This window comes from Podarcis filfolensis (assembly GCF_964270895.1).
Source record: "Podarcis filfolensis genome assembly, chromosome: 5".
NCBI classification, from domain to species: Eukaryota; Metazoa; Chordata; class Lepidosauria; order Squamata; family Lacertidae; genus Podarcis; species Podarcis filfolensis.
Genome location: NC_139608.1, coordinates 56,031,717 through 56,055,182, shown reverse-complemented (window position 1 = coordinate 56,055,182; position 23,466 = coordinate 56,031,717). Strand labels below are relative to the sequence as shown.

General features: G+C 39.5%; 2 protein-coding genes across 9 annotated transcripts in view; one reads left to right on the top strand and one right to left on the bottom strand.

Moving 5' to 3' along the window:
• The window catches only part of DHX32 (DEAH-box helicase 32 (putative)), a 24,475-nt gene extending 13,369 nt beyond the window's left edge, over positions 1-11,106 (top strand). For all 7 annotated transcript variants that reach the window (XM_083616905.1, XM_083616907.1, XM_083616906.1 and 4 more), the window contains 5 exons: positions 5,738-5,929; positions 7,193-7,342; positions 8,107-8,297; positions 8,632-8,813; positions 10,708-11,106. In XM_083616905.1, the coding sequence (XP_083473031.1) occupies positions 5,738-5,929; positions 7,193-7,342; positions 8,107-8,297; positions 8,632-8,813; positions 10,708-10,900 (908 nt within the window). In that variant the 3' untranslated portion in view covers positions 10,901-11,106. The remainder of the gene's footprint in view (positions 1-5,737; positions 5,930-7,192; positions 7,343-8,106; positions 8,298-8,631; positions 8,814-10,707) is intronic.
• On the bottom strand, positions 7,120-23,460 carry BCCIP (BRCA2 and CDKN1A interacting protein; the record flags this gene model as incomplete). Of its 2 annotated transcripts, XR_014548930.1 has the most annotated exons (8): positions 7,120-9,140; positions 9,185-11,481; positions 13,006-13,180; positions 14,679-14,866; positions 18,566-18,661; positions 20,059-20,139; positions 21,327-21,401; positions 23,278-23,460. XR_014548930.1 is itself a non-coding variant. In XM_083617068.1 (7 exons), the coding sequence occupies 7 exons, from the start codon at positions 23,434-23,436 to the stop codon at positions 11,311-11,313; spliced, it is 945 nt and encodes a 314-aa protein (XP_083473194.1). In that variant the 3' UTR covers positions 7,120-11,310. The 2 variants fall into 2 exon arrangements, 1 of the variants encoding a protein (XP_083473194.1); XM_083617068.1 differs by having other exon boundaries at positions 7,120-11,481; positions 23,278-23,436.
• Between the last annotated feature and the right edge of the window lie 6 nt (positions 23,461-23,466).

Genomic DNA, 23,466 nt, shown 5'->3' with positions numbered 1-23,466 from the left:
GCTAGTGCCTTCAGGCTCTTCTTGTGTGATTCCAAGTGTTATATAGTTTACTGCTGTGGGAAGCAGAAACGACTAGATGGAGGTTCTGAAGTACATTGCCTGAAATGCGTTTCAGTGAGAGACTGAATTTTTCAGGGTGATAATTGCTTAAGATGATTCTCTGGCAGACTTCTCTGCAATGCCATTTTAGAAATACATTATAGTTGCCATTATGCCTTCCGAGTATATTTAATCTTTACTTTGCAGAGAATTGATTCACTCTCAGGATGATTGATTATTTCGGTGCTATTTTTTAATCACTTAGTGGTACTGCATTAGATCTATTTTGATTTCTCAGGTACATTCCCTCCATATGGTACTTGTACTTAGGGACTTATCCCCATGACAAAAATCGCTTCACTTGTGAATGGTGTGTGCACCATTCAGCTTTTTGTACATGTATTGTGTACTTGGCAATAGTGGATTTTGTGTGCCAAAAATGATCTGATTCCTTTTTAGAATCTTATTCCATTTAAATGAATGGGGAAGCCTTTAGACGTGGGCAGTGCCCCACCCCTCCCCACCCCACTTCCTTCCCCCCCTGCAAATTTGAAGGAAGTGGGATGCTTTCATAGTTTGGGGTAGGAAAGAAAGTATAATGTTTAGGCCAGTCTCAATCAGCTGAAAGACATGGGGTGATTATAGGCCCATGTGAAAAGGGGTGGGATGACACCCCACTTCAAGCAATTTGTTTTACTAGACTGGGGCCCTGTTACATCTTTTAACCTAGCCATTTCCTTTTGACTTTATCATAGTCTTTTTTTTAGTTATATATAATATGTTCAGAGAGCCTTTATAGGTGAAGAGTGGGACAAAATATATTTAAAATAGATTGGGGTTAACTAACATCATGCTGTCCAGATGTTGTTGGACTGCAGTTCCCATCAACCCTAGCAAGCATGGCCGGGATGGTGAGAGATGGAGTCCAGCAACATCTGGAGGGCCCAATAATTGATTGTGAACCAATTATCCACTTTCTGATCTCTTGACTTATGCCTGATGATGAGTCATATGAGTGAATATGAACAATATCCAATGGCCCCATTTTAAACTGTCCTGAGACAGCTTTCGGTGTGTGTGTTCTCTGTTTAGATAATAATGCACATCAACTTGCTAAGAACAGGTTGGAGTGTTGCGTTGGCATAAGCAAAACCTAAATTAGAATCCCCTCTTGGCCATGAAACTCAAAGAGCAATCTTTGAACAGTCACTCTCTCAGCATAAAGTACAGTTTTGCTTTATTTTGAGGTAAGGTTGAACACCAATGATAATAAATACAGAGTAGCACAGCGTAGTAATTCAAAGAAGTGTGATTTACCAAGTGTTGGATTACATTACATTAGAAGTTCTCCATACATGCAGTAGATTAGAAAAGTAGTACCTGGTGGCACTAGTCTTGGATGGGTGCTTCCAAGTCAACTATCCCGCAACATTAGCTTGCCGAGTAGATTAGCTAAGCCAAAACAATAATTTTACAGCTTGCCATTTGCCAGCCAGTGAACCTTCTCTTTGTTTAATGTCCACAAGTCAAAGTGTGTCCCAAGCTACAGCCCATTGGGCTGGCACAGTAAAAGCACACCTGTTTCTGAGGACTATGATTAAAGCTGTTCTTTCTTCATGGCAAGGTATAGAAAAATGCAGACATTTGCAAAGCTGTATAGTATGTTTGTTGTCCCTCTGAGGTTAAGCACCAATGTCCTCAGCATTCAGATGTGAAATTGAGAATTGCTTTGTCCAGATGCTATGGGAAAGAGCCTGGAAAGACCAAAAGGCACATTATCAGACAAATCTTCCTCCTTCCTCCTATGTTTAAAAGTTAGCAAATACAATTCTCTGCTGTAGCACTAGCACACTTTTACCAAGATAGATTTGGGTCTGGACAGCTAAACCATTTTCCTCTCCTTAAAAATGTTGGCCTTTCCAGATTTTCTCTTTAAGGTGGCCATAAGAAATCACTTTGAGCATCAGCTTCCTATTTGCATCATGGGGATAATTGTATTGGCCCACCTTTCATAGCTGCAGAAAGGATTACTGATGATGCCATCCTTCTTTTTTTTTAGTGATAGAACTACTTGGACATAAGATAGTGTTTTTTTCCTATGACATCTGTGGCAACTTGTTTAAATGGGAACGTGGAATTTTATAATACAGTGAATAACACTGAATATAGCACTCAAGTGGTTCAAAGTTGCTGCTTCTCTGTGCCTCTTTCTCCTCTTTTCATACTAGTGTCTTGTACAGAACAACATGATCAGTGATAGGAGAAGCAGCACGATGTCTCTTGCAATGTCTATTTCTGTCTGAATAGAACTTCAGATAATGATGGCTAGCTGTTTACTAGTTTCTTTTACAAATTTCACCTGCAAAATTTACATTCTGCTTTGCATAGTAATTATCCCTTTTAAAATGTATTAAAAATCTAACCAGTTTAAGTAGGCAAAGGTATATGTGAAAGGCAGCTCCATTTTGTTTTTATATAATGGAGGGAACAAATGTAGTTGAATATTTTTATACAGCTGATTCCTTTTCAGTGCACTGTGACTGTGGCAGCCCTTGATTCCCAAAGCCCTAGGTGGAGCTTGCCTCTTGGCTCCCAGTAACATTGACCTGGTCAGACCAGACGTAATAAAAATGACATTGTATGTTGTTAAAGCCCTATTTTGTAAAGCGCTACATGTCCCTGTCCTTTATTAAGAAAGGCTTTCAGAATTAAACACAGGAGTTGCTTTTGTTTCTCTTATTTATGATGAGCTTTATTTAAACCTGAACAATACCATAAAGAATTCTCAAATGAACCTTTGCCATTTTTACAATGACTTTTTTATTGGCTGCATTTGTGCCTGCAAATGCAGACTAATATCTGAAAACCCTATTCAAGGTTTTCTTTTATTTTATTACTGTTCCTTCACCTGTATAATCTGCATTTATTAACTTGTCCTTTCCAATATAATAAAAAATGAAGCACTTTTTTTATTATAATGCTGAAGCAAAAGCCTAGAGTCATTCCTGTTTCCCAGTCTCGGAGCAACCAACTTGGAGATATAAAAATGCAAAACAGTAAGACTCCCCAGAGAATAGAATTGGCTGCGGAGCCAGATGCTTCCAAGGACAATAGCCATATATTCAGCTCACAATACAAACTGCTTTATTGATTTATAGAAATTAGTTTACCATGATTCCCTGGTAATTACTTCAAAGGCTCAGTAGCCATTCATGCCGCCCCGCCCCCCTTTTAAATCTTGCATCCCTGTTTTTCTGTCACCGACTCTTGGTTTCTCCCATTCATCAGCTGTTACTTTTCATTTCATGGCTCAGTGATAAAACTCTCAAACTTTCCCCCCCTTAAATATCCAACCTGTTTTCTTCTTCAATGCTTTGACTTTCTCAAGGACTCATCTTTTATCGCATTAAACCTTACAGGCTGGCTAATAAATGTTCTCTTTTCTCCATGATGTGCAGGCAGGGATCTGAATTCTAATAATATTAAATCAGATCTCTAGGCAAACACATGGTATCTTTGCTGAGTATTGTAAGATGGTCAAAAATTCAAGTTGTTTGGCATGCAGCCCACTCCTATGCATTAAATCAGGGATGAGGAACCTGCGGCCCTAAAGTTGCCGGACTCCAACTCCCATCAGCCCCAACCAGCATGGCCAATGAGCAAGGAGGATGAGAGCTGTAGTCCAGCAACATCTAGAGTTACCCATCTGCTGCATTAGAATTTAGTCCAGCTGAATTTTTTAATTATTTTTCCCCACTGTATCACATTGTAGTTTATTAAAACATTGTTAGCAATTTAAATATTCATACAAATCATTTCTGCATATTTTGAAAACAGTGGTTGCTTTCCATAGATATTGTCGTCATTCCTGTTGAGGTCAGTTGCATCGCATTACTGGGAAATAATTGTTCACTGTTCCTCCATACTTCTGTCATGAATGCCATATTTTCCCTTTCAAACAATTATTTTATTTAGTGTCCTTCTCCTAAGAAATGCAACACACACACACACACACACACACGCACATGGTATCAAGGCTAGTCCAGCTAAATTAAATGGGCTTATTGCTAAGTAATTGTGTACATGAATTTTGCAGAAGATTGCAGCCTTTCAGAGAAGCCCAGTGGTCCAACTGTGATGGCTGTCATTATGCTATACCTTACCCTGGTATAACTAGAAGGAATTGAATGCTTTCCTCCAATGTTAGCAATGTATGTGTGCACCAACCAATATGTGGCAATGGCGGGGATGCCATGAGATTGTCTCTTAACCCATTCCATGCATTCTGCCACACACATGGCACTTGTGTGCTGCTAGGAGGAATCCACACCACCACAGGTAGCACAGATTAGGTGTGAAACTCCCTAGGCTGTCCCTCATGCATAGGTTTGGCTCCAGTCAAATGTGGCAAGATAACCTGTTTGCCAGAAAACCCTACAAAAACAAGAGCTGCCATTCCAATCACAATGAATTGGGTAGAATTCTAGGCCAATGGACAGAAAAGCAACAGAATTCCTGCAGCCACAAGCAGCAGGCATTCCTCTGGGCAGTGGCTGGACCAGGCAGAGAGCCTTCCCTGTATTGGCGCCTGCCCTGTGGAACACCCTCCCATCAAAGAAATAAACAACTATCTGACTTTTAGAAAGCAACCCTGTTTAGGGAAGTTTTTAATGTTTGATGTTTTATCATGTTTTTAATATTCTGTTGGGAGCCACCTAGAATGGCTAGGGAAACCCAGCCAGATGGGTGGGATATTAATAATAATAATAATAATAATAATAATAATGATGATGATGATGATGGAATAAAATGAATTATTATTATTATTATTTATTTATTATTCCTGGCATTCCAAATAGCAGATTGCAGGAAAGCACCTTCTAGCCTTTTTTTCACTGCCAAGGAAAATGTCAGGACCATAGAAGGAAGGACAATGATCCCAGTCAATATATCTGTCAGCTCCATCGCCCTCAGTGTAGAAGCAACACTGCACACAAAACCTGTATGTGTCAGCACCCCCTCCCCCTGGAAACACATTGAAGCTCTGCTGTGGAACCAAGTTTTTCTTCGCAAACAATGCAACTAATGCAACCTCTGGAAAGGCTTCCAGTGCTTCTGGGGAAGACTTGCTCTTTGTTCCAGTGATGAGGCAGAGATAGCCAGAACTGTCAGCAAGGGCGATGTGTGTGTGTGTGTGTGTGTGTGTGTGTGTGTGTGTGTACCTTTTGATCACCTAGTGGGACCTACTGCAGAAGCATCATTATCCATATGATCACATTTTTTTCCTGTTCCCACATTGTCGAGTACAGGGGAGAACAGTTTTAAGAGTTTATGGAAAAGAAGAAATGTTCGAACTTTTCTGTTAAAGAGCAAAAAATAAAAATATATTTTTCCATTTCATATTCCTCTCTCTCTATTTTTTTGCTCTTTTGGGGGTGGGGCTGGCAGCCATTTTGTTCTAGGCCACACCCCTGGCAGCAATTTTCTGACTTGGCACTGCCTCAAAATTCCAAATGTGCCCCTGGACCCAAAAAAGTTGGCAACTGCTGCACCAATTTACCTGAGAGAGAAATTAGGCAAAAATTCCTGTAACCTTGTGATAATAAAATACTTAGTTTAATTCTGTCTGTATAGGCATTTCACTGAACAGTGACAGAATGTAACAACCAGTGTAACTAAGCATTTCTCCCCATCCCAGCTCCTGAAAGTCTCATGCAAGCTCTGGAAGATCTGGATTATTTGGCTGCCCTGGACAATGATGGAAACCTTTCAGAATTTGGAATAATAATGTCAGAGTTTCCTGTCGATCCACAGCTGTCAAAGGCTATTTTAGCTTCGTGTGAATTTGACTGTGTGGAAGAAATGCTCACCATTGCTGCCATGGTAACAGGTATTTTCTGAAGCGTTTGTGGCTACTGCTCAGGCCCAGTATAATTATATAGAACTACTGCCATCAACCATTTATAGGATGATTAGTTGATTCATAGTTTGCCTTTTAACCAACTAAATGAGAAAATTAAAATATTACAAAAACCTCAGTAGTGCCCCTTTGCAACAGTGAAAGACCTTACAGTTTAATTAAAAAGTTACTGCTTCATTAATAATTTCACCCTGTATTTTGCTAACACACCTAAATCAGAATAAGCTTGAAAAAAGACAAGAGGTATGCCCTTAACTCATCACCTCATCAGTTAAATTTGTTCCTTATCAATTAATCAAGCAGAGGTTTCCTTAATTAATCTGCTTATTAAATTGATTAAAGATCAGAGCCAGAAAAATCGCAGTACTCACAATTAATGAAATGTAAATTTAAAAAGGATTCAAGTTATTTTTTGTTTTGCACAGATGTTCAGGATGGGTTATGTCACTTCTTCCACACAATATTTAATGAGAATAAAATTATACAGGCCTATAGAGGCTTGCTCTGCAATATAGTAAAACTCAGGCACTGGTTTTAGTGTAATGATGTAGCAAAAAAGGTTAACACACCAAGCAATGTTGTGCCAATACTCCCATTGTTATGTATATATAGCTTTTCTGTCTCATTCTACACATACTGTATTTAATTACAAATAAATCCCACTGTTTTCTAGAATTGTAGCAACACTTGGGTCCAGTTGTCGCAAATATTCAGTGAAGTGATGACCACTTCTCTTGACTGTACCACTTTAACTGGGAGATCCCACAATGGAATTCTCAACTCCCTCTTCCCCCTAAAAAATACATAGAAGACTTGCATGTCAGAGAAGCCTGGTTCATCAAGTTTTGCTTGCAGGAATGTTTCCATGGGGAAACATTCAGTCATGTGTGCTCCTATCTACAACATGAGGTCAAAGCTATGTATTATGGGGAGGCTATCCAGACATCACCAACTCAGCATTTCTCCCCAGAATGTAAGCCTGGAGAAAAAAATGGTTTTGGTGTCATTGCTTTAGTTGAAAACACTGCTACTCTTTCAGGGGTATTTTCAGACCCATTGTGGCAGTCAAAATGGAGAGGATGAGAGTGAACCACAGGTTTTGCTGAAGGACCAAAGAGTGAGGGCAACATTATAACGGAAAAATTATTACACAGCATACATTGTGCATATAGTAAGCTTTATTTCACCGTATCAGCTTGTTTTAATTTCCCTCTCTTTCCTTTTGAACACAAGCTCCTAGTTGCTTTTTAAACCCACCACAGGGAACAGAAGAGATTGCAGTCGCTTGCTGGCAAAAATTCTTGCATCCTGCTGGAGATCATTTTACCCTTATCAATGTCTACAGGGCTTACAAGGAAGCTAGGACAAGCTCCACAGGCCTGTGTAAGTGTGTGTCAAATATTTTAATTACACTTTAAAAATTCATCCTGAAATGTTTCTGAACAATTATTCCAGCATTCACTTATATAGGACCTATAAGCTAACAGACTAATTTATTTTTATTTAATCATAGAAAACAGCAAGAGGAACAGGGAAAGAGGCAATGTGAGCAATGAGGATAGGCAGCAGGAGCCCTCTTCAGGCATTCATATTCAGCATTAAGCAAATACAAGGGGGGCAAATCCATGGGAATGACTGTGCTAGCTCTGCCACTGGCATTGTTTGGGAGGGTGACTGAAGCAGGGAGCCTGAAGGGTGACTGAAGCAGTGGAGGCTCTTGCATATTTTAAGAACCCTGAGTCTTCAACTCATGGAGGACAATGAGGACCATGGGGAGAGAGCTCACCCTTTCCAGTGGCTCCTTTTGCTTCATACTTCCCTTCCTATGGAATGCCTGAAGAGGGCTAGCAATGAATTCCAATTTTAAAATGGTAAATTAAATAAGTCTAATGTAAAAAATGCATACTTAGAAGTCAGTTCCATTAAGTTCACTGGGACGTATCCCCAGATAAGTGTGTATATGACTGTAGCCTTTATCCTGAAAAAAGGGTTATTCTGTCAGGTAAAATCTACATGACAGAATAACGTCTTCTCAGGATGAAAGCTGTAGTCCTGTACAAATTTATTTGGGAATAAGTCCCTTTGAGTGTAATGGAACTGGATTCTCTAGCAAAAACAAACACAATTTTACCTTTTTCCCCTCGCAGACCGTGGTACTGAAAAGTGGTGTCAAGAGTATTTTCTGAACTGCTCTGCACTAAGAATGGCGGAAGCTATCAGAGCTGAATTGGATGACATTATGAAACGAATTGAACTCCCAATTTCAGCACCTGCTTTTGGATTGAAAGAAAATGTACTGAGGATAAAGAAAGCACTCTTGTCTGGTTACTTTATGCAAGTAAGGAAACCAAATGGATAGCTTCATCTAAGTTTAATAATGTTTTGGAAAAGCTCAATTTAATCAAAATACTTTGCTTTCATTTGTATTGACATAATAATGCTCTGTCCCTTTGATTCCTATCCCCCAATTTGTTTTAATTCTATAGCTTACTCTTCAGTCCTCTTACAATTCATTTAAAGCTGTAAAATTAATTTGTGTAGTCATTTGACTACAACAGAACCATTCTTGGATCGTATTTTGGTATTTAATGGATAACTGAATGCAGGTAATACACTGCAGTAGGCATAAGTCCAGGTAATTACATGTCATTTATTGACTTTTCATGTTCTAGATAGCTCGTGATGTTGATGGTGCTGGAAACTATTTAATGTTGTCACACAGGCAAGTGGCCCAGCTTCACCCTCTGTCAATATACTACAACACTGCAAGGATCCCAGAGTGGGTTGTGTTCCATGAATTCAGTATTGCTGAAAACAACTCTCTAAAAATCATCTCAGCGATATCACCTGATCTGTAAGTAAGAGGAAGTTGGAATTTAGGTTTTCATTCATGTTTGTAGCATACAACTTCCATTTAAGAGCACAACCCAACATTACACAGCTTGCTTCGTGGGAAAATTGGAGAGACAGGAGGGGTGGGTGATCTCTGCCTTTAGCTTCCAGCAGTAAGATACATTTGTGTGTGTGGTTTTTAAGCTGGCACCCCACCACCCACATCAATACTGTCAGTGTTGAAAGGTCTCCTAGCACTTTTCTTATTTTAAGCAGGTTATGACCACAGGGAACTGCCTTATATTGAGTCAGACTATTAGTCCATCTAGCTCAGTGTTGTCAGTGCAGACTGTGTTTCATACAATTGTCTTTCTTAGTCCTACCTGGAGATGCCCTGTATTTCATGTGGGATTTTCTGCATACAAAGTGTGTGCTCTAACATTTCTGCAGAGTTTGGATATTTGGTAGCTACCTGTTCCATAATTTTGATTTGGTGGAAATAGTATGACTCGTGCTGAAAGTTATTTTATGGGAGGTATTTCAAATATCATTAGGATATTTTCACTGAATTATAGAAATCCAACTGACAATCTCATGGAAGTGTACAATAGTTCTATCAGCATTCTGAAAGTGTATTAAGGGAGGCAAGGAAGTGAAATGTTTTAAAGTTTTTAAATCTCACCATTTCACAATTAATTTTATCTGCAGGGCTAGCATGATCCTATTATCCAAATAAATGCAGAATCAATGCAGAATGGATTTACTCATTTTGGGACCATCAGCCCAAGCTATGCTCCTAGTCTCCCATTCAAGCAAAATCCCAGTAATGAAGTACTACCTGACAAGCTCTACATTAGTTGTCCAGAAATAGCCATTGAGCAAATCATTTTAACTTCACTGTTTGCTTGGTGGCATAGATAAATAACTTTTTTAAAAAAGAGGAAACAAAGTGCAGGCAATAGTAGCATGTTCTCATTGACTTCATACTGAGAATTTGTTTCTGTGCAGATGGTTTGAGCTTGCAGCCCAACATGGCTGAACTTCAGAAGTGCTTTCTATTAAATAAATAAGTACATTTTGGTTAAAAGCATTTCACTTACTGAACCATGGGTAAAGTTTTAATTAGAAATTTAAAAATGAAATGTTTAGCCTTCAGCTATTTCAGTCCTATGTCACTACTTGGTCTGATGTACCTGCTCAAGCAGGTAGTAAGTTCAAACTGATACAGTGCAATCCCCCTTTTAGTAAGATAGACTGAAGAAAATGGGTGATAGACAATGTTAAGACTAGTATGAAATTAATGGACAAGTTAACCCTGAGCATATCTATTCCTCTGTGTCCTGGCACACAGAACCAATGCACAGATGTGAAATCAAAGTTAAACAAAATTCATGTTATATACTGAATCAGGAGCATGAACAACTAATAATTCCACACATGTGTGGCTAGCGATGACTGAATTTATTTGAAATGCTATAATGCACATAGTAGCAGGAAACTATTCCTTTTCCCCAAACTACTAAAATAGATAAAAATTGTGCCCTTCTACCGTTTCCCTAAATTTAAATAGGTTATGCATTGAAGCTTCAGGTAGAATTTGCAAAGGGTATACTCATATCCAGGACTATGTTATATTTTGATTGCAGTTTGCAACACCTGGAAACCAACTACTAGCACTCCAAGGACAAACGGAACATATTAATTTGTAAAGAAACTGTATAATCTTATATGTACACTTTACCTGGAATATATAATTTGGAACTGATTCCAGCTATGCAGCTCTATATTTAATGCATCAAAATGTTCCTGCCTGTAAGCATTTGCTGCATGAGTCATAAAACAGTCATAGAAAATATTGAAAAATTGCCTTCTTAAAAAAAAATATACCCTCACTTGTTTATTCTGTTTCTTAACAGATTTGTGGAGCTGGCACCTCAATACTATTTTAGTAATCTGCCTGCCAGTGAGAGCAAGGCTATTCTGCAGGAAGAAATCAATCATTTATCACCCATTTCAACAACAGGCAAGGAAGAAAAAACAAACAGCAAAGATAAAGAATATAAAAAATATCCTGAAACACCTGCCGAACAGCGATGCATTATTCAATAAGTTTGCTATCCCAAACTGTGTTGAAGTATATAACCTCTATGTACAATATATTCCTAACACCAGCTTTTATATGACATGAGAAATGATTTTAAAACAGAACAAAATCGCAGGAGTTTTTTGTTATTATCTTTGGCAACATGGAAACAACCTACAGTTAGTTAGAAAAGTGTTCAACAATTATTAAATGATTACTGTTTTGAGGGTTTTTTAAAATTGCACTTGTAATCCTGATGTTTCAAAATGGTAATTCTCTGCCAATAAGAACAAGTTGTGTAGGTGATGTACTTTATGAGAATATAAAGGAGATCCTGAAATAATGCAGAATTGGTATGGAAAATTTCTAGACACCACTGTAAAGTCGAATAACTTTTACAGGGGTACTTCACAAAACCGTTAGCACAGAGAGTGGTTCAGACAGAAAGATATTCTTTGAGTTTATCCATGATGGCATTCATCCTGTCAGCAGGGATTACCATCACAGTTCGTAAAGGTTTCATGGGTACATCTTCAAAAGACCATCTGCCTCCCAAACATGAGTCGCTTTCCTCTTCTACTGAGTAACTGAACTTCAGAAGCGATTTCTAAAACAAAATAAGCAAACTCGTTAAAAGCATTTGAATTGCCATATTTTTGCTTCCTTTTAAAAAAGAATTAAGAATACGTATATAACTTACACTGTCTACAAAGAAAGGCCAGGTAAAGTCATTTTAATAAGGCACAGTGGTAACCGAAGATTCGATGTCCTATTATGGAACTTGGTGTGCAATGTTTCATAAACTTGCATACCAAATTTAGATTTGCTTGAATGCTTCTACATAGTATGCAGAGATAAATGATGAAAAAGGTCACTGCACACCCTGGAGGAGACTCTGGAAAAATATAATGAACCAGTAGGCTGAACCAAGGGAAAATAGCATCATGTTAAGATGTAGCCTTGGACAACTCTTTATTTTTCAGATAATTCCCATATTCTGTTTTAAAAGCACATGGTATGCCTACCTGATCATGCAAATAAATAGAATGTATGTAAATTATATTATTTTTTCATGATGTCACTCAATTTTAAAGTGTTCTAAACCACATTTTAGTTTTCAGAAAGTATTGTGGCAAGGACTGATACAATGTCATGAGAAGTTTAAAAACATGATAAATCAATATATAAATGTTCAGATATGGTGGCAACCCCTGAAAACTGGAACATACAAAGGAAACTGCATCTTCAAATCTCTCTACAAGCAGGACTAATTATTTTTTTAAAAATCAGGCATTGCAATTGTCTTTATCTTTTATGTATAGACTACCTTTCCATTTACATCACGCTCAAAGCAGTTTACAGCAATGTACAATATGGCCATGAACTTATTATGTCTGGTCTGCTTGAATATAACTGCAGTGCTAGGCTAGGCTAATCTGGGATATGCCTGGGGAGAAAAGAGTATCTTTGTATAAACAACAGATTGAACTATTGAATGTGTGTACAAGTGCTTCCGGGGCTAAAAGAATATTATCTGAAATCTGGCAGATTTTCATTAATCTGGTAATTAATGAAAAACACTACTCCCTGTATTAAATCAAGTGGGACACTGCATGCAAATAATGAGGAAGTTTAAAAGGGTAGGGAGAGGATGGGGCAGGGAAGCATTACAAAAAAAAAAAGTGCACTAGCTGCCACCCGTCAAATCAACACAGGCAAGATTTGCACACAGAAATATCCCTGACAGCAGACTGCAGCACCCAAGCTATACTTCTAATAGCCAGAGACAAGCCCTCGTGACTAGGATTGGCAAAACCAAATTCATTCCCCATTCAGCCCCAAGGACAGCTTCAATGCAGGCCATTCCAAGCAAAGCTGCTGCTGCAGTAGTGGTGGCAATTGAACCTGGAGCTGACTCCATTGAATCAGGATGCATGAACTGGGGTGCAAGAGCAATGGAGATCTTTCATCTTTGCTTTCCCTGCCCCCTTTCCATCTATGCTGAACAATTGCCTTGACCACGTTCAATAGCTGCTACACGCTAGAAAGAAAAACAGCCTCAAATCTTTTAGGTTCCCCGGTATACATCAAAATACACCAAAAAAGTCGATCAACAACAACGAAGTCTCACCTCATAAAAGAATTCTTCCTCAGCATTTGAAAACATCAGTTCTTCTTTCTGACGGCTGCTGCTTCCCTTTTTTCTGATATTACTCTTCTTATTAGTAAAAGTTTTGCTAATTAGAAGATAGAAGTAGCATTTTCCACAAGGTTTGTTTGTTTTTTGAGCTTCAATTAGTTCTTTCCTAGAAATAAACACATATTTACACCAAAAATTTCTTCATGCTTCAGTCAAACCTATGCACAACTGCAGGAAAGATCAATCGGAAAACACTTCTATTGTGTCCAGACCTCACTCAAGAGTCACATATTTTCAGCCCAATCCGCAAATAAAGATGCCTGCTTTGCCACAACAGTGCTTTCTCATGTGCCAACACAATCCTCAGAAGTGTGCATAAACACACTGTTCCACCATCCCTTAAGAGGTGAGTGAAAACATTCTGAGCAACAAATGCTCCTGCTGTTCTTAGAATATAAAAGGAAACTTTCGGATTATGCATCTTTTTCTCCTTCCTTCTTCTTCACACTGCCTCTCTTCATCTCACTCCACAGCAAAAAAGCTGCTTCGTTGAAACTGAAGACTTTTCCTTCATGAGCCCTGCAGACCTATGGTCCCCCAGGAGAATTCATAATCTGCTTAGGGGAATAATTGTGAAATTAAATATTTCTGTTCCACTCTCTTTTTACATGTAAGGGCATTAAGGAAGATCACCTAACGTTCCAGAAGCAAAGGTGGTGGTTACTGGGCAAAACACTGGCCTAGTTCACCCAACATGCTAAGTCAAATTCTGGCTTAGCTAGACCACAAACGCCTGGAGAGTGGTTTGCAGCAACTTTACTAAGCAAGGTTTGATTTAGTATATGGCCCATACTGTGGTGAAGCTCTCTCTACACGAACCAAAGCTGTGGGCACTTCCAGTTCTATAACCCATAGCTTATTGGACCAGGAATATGTCTGTACTACACTCCTTGCTCCCAGTTTTTATGAATATTTAATATTCCTTAAATCCAGTGTTCTGTGATATCTGAATCAGGAAACTGATGTAACAACAACAAACAAACAAGGCCATGCAACCAGGGGGAAAGAGCAAATTATTCTACTGCCAGAACTATTTAAAATCGTTACAAACAACTAAAGATTCTTCTCTGAATTCTTGGCATCAGCTTTGCTAAAACTGCTTACTGATCTCTGGTTATGCATCTCACTTAACAGCCTTAATCCTTAAAATAAATATCCAGTGTTTAGTCAAAAGTTCAGAAATTTAAACAAATTTCTGTAACCAATCTGCCAGGAATAGAAACCACTATAATAAAAGATAAATGGTTAGAATGTAGCTGTTTTTAGTGAGTGTTCTCCAAGCAACAGCACAACTCTCAAAACAATTCACAGAACACATTTGTCTGGATCCAATATATTGCAGAGTAATTCTAAGTGGCTTTTTTCATCCCTTACAAAGTGCTTTCACATATGAGTAAAACTCACCTATACACAATATGTGAAATATTGAATGTTTGCACCAAAGGCCACTTTAAGAGATCAATACTAAAAATGTTGGTTTCTGCTTCTCGGGGGACCTTTTTCTTCCCACTCTACACATTTCCATTTAAATAAGATTTCAGAGGTCATCCGAGGATAAAAAAAAAAATAATTCTGTTCAAAAATGGTTTTGGAAAAGCTCTTACTGCAGTTGCTGGTGCATGGGCAGAGCGATCTGGGGAGGTACATTAATGAATCTTTCACTTAGTAGGAAGCCCACAGGCTTGGTGGTGTCACTTAGGAGCTTATCCAGCTGTTCAACCATACTCTGTTCACAGTTCTTCTCACACTGGCTTAAAACCAGCTCTTTAATTTGTTCAGCACATTCGGTACCCTAGGAATCAAAGGATAGATTTTCTTTGCATTACAGAATAATTATTTACAAAAGGCAACTTGAAAAGAGAGCTTCTGGGCATTGTTTTACAGGACTCTGGGAAATTTCTTGCTGTGACTTTTAATGATTTGTAGGAATTTCTTTTTAGATTATTTAATCAACGCTCAAACGAATGCATGTAGGGGAGTTTTAATTCGGAAAGGATGACAAAAACGGTAACCAAGCATTAGCATTCCACTCTTGCTTAGGGCCACAGAGCCAGCCACATGACTAAAAGAATACTTTATAAAATTATATGAAGTACTCAGCATAAATGGCCTAATAAAGCAAATGAAAGTGATAAATCAATGCATTAAAACATTGGGTTATAATTTTGTTCAAGCAATGCAAACAACAGGAAACTACAACTGGATCCTACTGAGTTTTTAAATGTTTATTGAGGAACACCATTCTAGTACCAACATGATCTTTCCTTACAGAAATAATCTTCAATTAAACAATTATTTCCACAGCTCTTAAGTATGACTGCACTCATCCAGAAAGAGACGGAACAGATATTAGGTGATATCCAATGTTAAATCCATTTATTTCAGTGAATCTATTCCAAGTATGACTTAGTTTGCTATTGCCTAATAGCACCATTGGTGACGTTCTAAAACAGTGTAATGACTCATGCAGGTCTTATTGCAAAGCCAAATTAAAGTCAACCACTGGGATTATTTTTGTCGATTTTGCACTTTTATTCTTTTCACTTCTGCTATTTGCATATGTTCCACTTCGTTAGATTAATATACATATTTACACCCCTGCAAACTAACATCCTTCAAAGGATTCTTAAAGCTGCATAAATTATTTTTTAAAAATATATATGTTATGATTTCAATATTTAAATAACCTGGAAAGTCACACAGCCAGACACATGAAGTGTCACGTCAAACTGACCCCTCCAAAAGTTTTCACATGCCATTTCAACAGACACCTAGACTCTTCATTCTTTTCATTCATGCAGGAAGAAAGCACAGAAGGTGAAATAATGTTTCCATAATTTTCATACCAGAAAAATTACTCACTTTCCTTAACATTACATTACATTTCCTTAACATTACAACAAATGGTATTAGGGGTCATTGACAGTACCCCCACAAGTTTTAAAACCTGTTTAAAAACCTGTTTTGTTTATACAAAACTTACTAACTTGGTCAACGCAACCTCAACTGCATCTGCACATTTTTGCAAGCAACATACAGCTTCACTTCAGCAGATGGCTAGACTTAATGGCAACTCTTAGTTAAGAAGCTTTGGATGATCACATTTCTCTGTTTACAGAAAGATCTTTGCAAAATGTGTTGTTGAGGGTTGCTGCAAAACTTCCAGGATGCAATGTCACTGGCCTCCTTCAAAAGAATCAAATGATGTGGCGATAGGCTTTAATGTTGAATTATTTATGTGAAGGGCGCTTGGCCATTACACACGACCTGTGAAATGTTCATCAAGCCACTCTCACATTGCTTTCTGCTGTATGAGAATGTTACAATTAATGAACAATTAGGGCTGATCAGAGGAAGACGTCCAACAAGGCAATATATGCCATCCAAACCCACAAAATATGGCATAAAATTATGGCTGCTTTGTCTCAGCAGCTCAAAACATAGGTAGATGGTGGTTGAAAAATTAACACATTTATAGCCTGCTGGATAGAATATAGCAACTGATAATTTCACTATTGTGTTGCTGCTTGGAAGATTAGCTAAGAAAACCTGGCTCCTATCAACAAATAGAAGAAAAGGAAACAGGCCTTAAATTCCCTTAGAGTTCCTGGCTCATGAATCCAAAAGTGTCAACAGCAGTGTTTTTGTTTTTTCAAGAAGATCTGACACTTGTAAATTATGTATCAAAGGAAAAAAGGAAAATTCTTATTATTTTGTCAATGTATAATAGTGCAACAATCTCAGACCAGAATTCACTACCTGAGATCAGTCTTTATTATATTTATTGATTTATTAAATGAAACTAAAGGTAGTGTTGACATCTGTGACCACATGCAAATGCATGATCAAATGGTAGCCAATGGTGGTTTTTCCAATCTAGCAGACACTGCCTACCCTAAGTTCAACAACCCATACTGGCACCAGCACTTCAGGACCCAAGTCTAAGGTAAAGGTAAAGGTAAAGGGACCCCTGACCATTAGGTCCAGTCACGACCGACTCTGGGGTTGCGGCGCTCATCTCGCTTTATTGGCCGAGGGAGCCGACGTACAGCTTCCGGGTCATGTGGCCAGCATGACTAAGCCGCTTCTGGCGAACCAGAGCAGCGCATGGAAATGCCGTTTACCTTCCCGCCAGAGTGGTACCTATTTATCTACTTGCACTTGTACCTATTTATCTACTTGCACTTGTACCTATTTATCTACTTGCACTGCTAGGTCGGCAGGAGCGGGGACCGAGCAACGGGAGCTCACCCCGTTGCGGGGATTCGAACCACTGACCTTCTGATCGGCAAGTCCTAGGCTCTGTGGTTTAACCCACAGCGCCACCAGTAGACCCAAGTCTACAATTTATCAAACCCTGAGTTGAGTTTTGATACACAGAGCCAGCTTGCCTGGAACTTTAAGAAAAGCAGCCTCAGAACTGCTTGGCAACAAGAGAAGGCAAAATAGTCATGTCTGCAATCAAAATGAGGACAGAAAGTTACAGCAATTATTTGTTTTAGTTGAACCGTTTTACCTATCCAATTCATGCAGCTGTGAAATGTGGTGATTGTGCACAGGGTGCTTGAGAATTATGTACAGCAGGCCCACAACTTACACAAGATTTACTTATGCAATTCCAGTTTTGTGTGGGCGGTGGGAAAATAAATTAATTAATGGAGAGCTGGGGGGGCAGTTGAAAGGGGCTGTTTAAGATCTTGCGAGATCTTGTAAAGAGCCTGTGAGATCTTGCATGACGTTCCTAGAGCCCAGCAAAACAAGGCACTTTCCACGTCAGGTTTTCTAGTGAAGAAAGAGTTTTAAAGCCCTCCACCATGCTTACCAGACCCTGGAAACATCGTGCAAGGCTCTGTAAGGCTATCACGAGATCTCTTGGATGCCTCCTACAACCTTCCAGAAGCCTTGCACAACCTTCCCACAGCCCAGTAAGGTAAAGCTAGTCACGTGTGGGCTGTTCCGGGGGTCTTCCTGCCTTTGCACAAGTTTATCTTTGTGCACAAATGCCTGGAACGTAACCCAAAGTATGTTGCAGGCCTATTGTACTATAGTTGCAAGTTCTGAGATATATTATTGTTACAGATAATTCAAAGCTTATGAGTATTTTAATTATGCTATATGTATGCTAATTACAAATTATGTTTAAAAATGTGGCAACAATTAGATCCCACATCCCACCTGTGTAGGTTTTTGTACTTAATATTATGAGGTATTGCTGACCCCAATGAATTGCGTTCAACTATACTGAACAAGAAATGTTCTCAATGAAGGCTTCCTCCACTCCCTTTTCTTGGAAAGGGTGTGATGTTTAATCATTTCCAGCAGATGTTTCTATTTGTATTGATTGTGTTCATTCTGATGCCAGACAGAAAGAAAACATGACTATATGAAATAAAAAAGGGAAAACGATGGATAACACTGAGGTGCCAAAATATTCAAATTTAGTTGACAGGCAGATTATCATCATAGTTAAATACAAAGTAGTATTACTGACCTTCCTTTCAGTTAAGTTCAGCAGGCTTATGAAGCCAAAAACCTCATCAGGATCATCATCATCATCATCATCACTTTCCTCTAAAAGTTCTGCTTGCTATTAAACAGAAAACAAAGGAGAAAATACAACCAAATGCATGTTCTCTATTAAGTCTTTCTGCAAGCATCATAGTCTACTAACAGTCAAGAAGAGAATGTCAATATATATAAGAAAAAAAGCCTATTAAACACAAAGCGGCTTACTTCAGAGTAGGCATACGTAGAATTGGGCTGTATGTCGTCCTTGTAGCCCATTTTTAAAAGAACAAATTTTAATAAATAACTTTTCTATTAGAACCGTGCCATTATATCCACCTCAACACTTTGACCTATTTGCTCCATAGTTCCAGCAGCTAGATAAATGTCTATCTGAAATGATAAAACTGCATCTAGATTCTTTAACTATCAAGGATCAGAGACTTGCAATCATACCAGAATCTTGCTAGAATTTCCCAGCTGATCACTGACATTCCAGATATTCTGTATTCCATCCCTCTGCATGACCATATGGTAGCACAAGCAGACAAGCAGAGCAGTGGGCCACCTTCTCACAATAAGTGGACACAGAAACATAAACTAAAGGTCGCTGAGAGTAAAAACTGATGGCAACTCAGTTCCCAAGGTGAATTGTCCCAATCTAAGTCCACTGATTTTAGGAATGTTTCAGAGACTTGGCAGAAGTATTGTAGACTGTTGTGCCACAACTTCTGGCCAATGGTTTTGTTTTGTTTTTTGTGACGGTTTATCAGGGGAAAATGGAAACTAGCATAACCGGCAGTGTTATAAGTAACTTATGCAGTGCATTTTTCTTTGACTGTTGCAAGCACTTATTAGGCATGACCAACAACAAATAACAATTACTCCATGCCCAAAGTGTGGCCAGAGTAAGTATTTCCAAAAGCTCATATTTTCAGTATTAAAAGTAAGGGTGCAATCTTTAGGCTCTGCTCTGGGTCCCATCAATGGTGGAGGTATGACCAGTAGCCCATTAAAAATGTAAGTGCAAGAATAATTTCTCTTTCTGTAATGCCCTGCATTCAAATTCTTTTGTTTTTATTTTGCCAAGATTAGATGCTGTTTGTGGTCTACTGCAACTTATACAGGATGAGGAGTGGCAGGTATAATTAGGAAAAAGATGCAAAGTAGCTTTTTGCCCCCTAGAGATATGTGTTTTTATCCTTTACTTTTGTTTATCAACTATCATGATCCTAGTGCTGGATCAAAAGTACTGCTACCATAGCAGTAAGCGGAAAGTCCATTTTGTTGCTTGCTTAAATAATTGTTGATATGCATTATTTACTCCTGGACCATGTGTGCTGTGGACAGATGCCCTGAATGAAGCATGTACGTTTCAGCCCCAAATGCCATATTAACCAAGGATCAAAATATCTTGTTAACCATCAACAGATTTATTCCATAAAATGTCATAAATTAACATGGCTTCAGATCTCTTACCTTAATAACACTCCCAATGTGATTTTGTTGTATCAATATATCAGTCAGATCAGCTGTACTAACAGGAGCCTTTAGAAACAGCTGGAAGGGAAAGAGTGGTGCAGGGTTTTAGTAGGAAAACACTTTTGGATCACTTATTAAGATTCATATTGCTTTGTGGAGTCAGATTTGCCAGCCACAACTTTTAGTGTTCTATCCCTGAAAGCTAGAAACAGCCATAGGCTGAATTTCCATGAAAACTAACATTAGGCTAGCATTCTAGGACCAAAACAAATTTATTTTAGTACAATTCGTTTAGGTTCACCCTATTTAGGCATCCAATCCTACACACACTTATCTGGGAATAAGTACCATTTGAATCAATGGGACTTACTTCTGAGCAGTCATATAGGATTGTGTTGTAAACCCCCCTTCTCAGTGAGCATATTCATATTCTTTTCCCGTTCATATATTTTCAGTGCCACAATGTAACTTTTTATACCAGCCTTCACTAACCTTGTGCTCTCCACGTTATAGGCTACAACGCCAGTCAACTTGAGCCACAATGGCCAACGATCAGAGATTATGAGAACTTTATTCCAAAGCATCCAGAGGACACCAGGTTAGAGAAGACTAGCCCTGCTGTCATATGAATTTATTATATCAGAATTGTGGCATGATCTTCAGTTCTGAAGTGGGTGGGGGTGGAAATCAATTTAGGAATCAGAAAAAATGAAGTTTCCAGCTATACAGTGAGGTTCAAACTTGTTAGCATCTGTCTGTCTTGAGACACAATGGAGTGCATGTTAAAGGCATTTTTGAACCCTGCACTTGGGATTCTCCATGTCTTTTTCTTTACAGAATGCAATAGCTGGGTCCCTGATCTGAACCACTTCCACCTGCTCACAAACAAGCAGAGCAGCTTCACGGGCAAATAGAGCAGTGTGGGAGAAAAGAGTTAATCCCCTCCTTCAGCATCCCCCCCCCGGCTAGTTTACAAAATAAAGATGTTGGATTCCTGAGCATGGAATTCAAACATGCTTTTGAGATAAATGTTCAGTTTGACCCTGAAATATTGCAAAACTGGGATACTGCAAACGATTAGAGTGTGAAGATGCTTCAGAATGCAACAGAACAACTTATGTGAGTTCTGCAATAGTTTAGGGACTCATGAACTCAAGTCAGTTATACTAATTCGCATTATCATTTATTCATGGCATTTGTGTTCTTTCTCTTCATTCCATTTTCACATAAAAAGCTACAAATGTCACAAACTGAAACATACATACCTGTTGCAGTAATTTCTTCATTCCATTCTTATCATTATCAGATATTGAATGAGCTTCAAATTCAATATTTACTTCCTGTAAATAAACACAAAAGACAATCACAAGGTGTTTGCAATGAAATACTGACCTCAAAAGAAGTTAAGAGGGCGGCGGGGAAAACTGGATGCATCCAATCTTAGAAGTACTAAAGATTTACCTGATACAGATGCTTACCATGTACAAGTGGCAATCTGTAGTATCTATTACATTACTCAAAATGAGGTGTGGGGAGGGTGGACAATGATCAATAACATCCCCTCTCCTTGTGCAACGAACTGGCTCATTTATTTTAAGGCTACATCCTCACAAAGTAACCCTAGAAATGTGTATACAGTGGTATCTCGAGTTACAAATTCCTCAGGTTACAAACACTTCAGGTTACAAACTCCACTAACCTATAAGAGTTACCTCAAGTTGAGAACTTTGCCCCAGGATGAGAACGGAAATTGTGTGCCAGTGGTGCAGCAGCAGCAAGAGGCCCCATTAGCAAAAGCACGCCTCTAGTTAAGAACAGTTTCAGGTTAAGAACGGACCTCTGGAACGAATTAAGTTCATAGCTAGAGGTACCACTGTAATTTACATTTAGCATGCTCCTCTGAACATACAGGTATCTATGGACCCGGTTAAATGCAGCATTGAAAAATTTTTCAAGGCCAACTTAAATGTATGTAATAAAGGGACAAGGCATATGTCAACTGGAACAGAGTTCCAGTTTTGGGGCCACCATGGAGAAGATCCTGCCTGTTTTTTAAGGTATCCTAACCAATCTTACCGGCAGGCACTCAAAGACAGCCCCTGAAGCAGATCCCCCTACTTCTGCTGTCCCATGAAAGAAAGAGCACAACAGTGTCAGTGTGCTAGTTGCACTACTCTCAAGAGTGACCTGCTATGCCTACTTCAGACTTTGTGCTGGCCCAAAGCAATCAGAAGTTTCTTGTCCCAACAGGCTTTTCAGAATTGACTGCTTTTCATTAAGGGGCTGGTGGTGCCATGCTGTTCTTATTGCAATTATTTAAACAGATTTTATACAGGCGTATAGCATATCATTGCTTTTTTCCTATGCTTTTTGTGGTTCTTGTTTTTATCTGGAGGCTGCCTGGAGTCCCATCCACGAAAAAAGCTGCGTATAAAAAAAATAGTAATCGTCGTCATCATCATCTGTCAACTGGACAAAAGCTGCTTTAACACCAACCTATTCTTGCACTCTTAGTTGCAAAAGCTGACCTGCACTTTCAGCTGGTAACCTAGCACATACAGTGGTACCTCAGGTTACATATGCTTCAGATTACATACGCTTCGGGTTACAGACTCCGCTAACCCAGAAATATTGCTTCAGGTTAAGAACTTTGCTTCAGGATGAGAACAGAAATCGCGCAGTGGCGCGGTGAAAGCAAGAGGCCCCATTAGCTAAAGTGGTGCTTCAGGTTAAGAACAGTTTCAGGTTACGAACGGACCTCCGGAACGAATTAAGTACTTAACCTGAGGTACCACTGTACTCGGAGAACCGCAATCAATCAATCACTCTCTCTCTCTGAAGTTACTTCATACGGTCTTAGGATGAGCCCTGGCCCTTAAAAAAATACAGCACTGAGCCCTGCCCTCCCATGCAGCCCCCCTTGCCTCTACAACAGGGACGAGGAACCTTTGGTTTCCAGCCCCCTCGACGGATGAGGCAGGTGGCGGATATAAAGAGCCCCACAGACAGGTCGGAGGGTCGCCGGTGGTCGTCTCCCCCCACGCCCACCCCCACTCCTGGAGGTGGGGACCGTTGCAAGAGAAGCGCGCAAGAAACACTGCCGACGCCATGGGTCCCAACCGGCGACCCTGAGGCGCAGAGGGGCCTTCGCGGCGGCAGAAGCTACTCCCAAAGCCACGGCGACGGGAGAGGAACGAACCCCGGCCGCTCTTTTACCTGGTTAAGCTCTTCCTCCTCCTCGTCGTCATCATCACTGTCTTCGTCGCTGCCCGACTCCTCCGAGGAGTCGTCCTCCGTGTCGCCGCCGCCGCCGCCTTCCTCCTCCCGGCACTCGGGCGGCCCTACCGCTCGCCTCCGCTTAGCCCGAGAGGCCATGCTGCCGAGCTCTCCTCCCCTCCTTTGTGC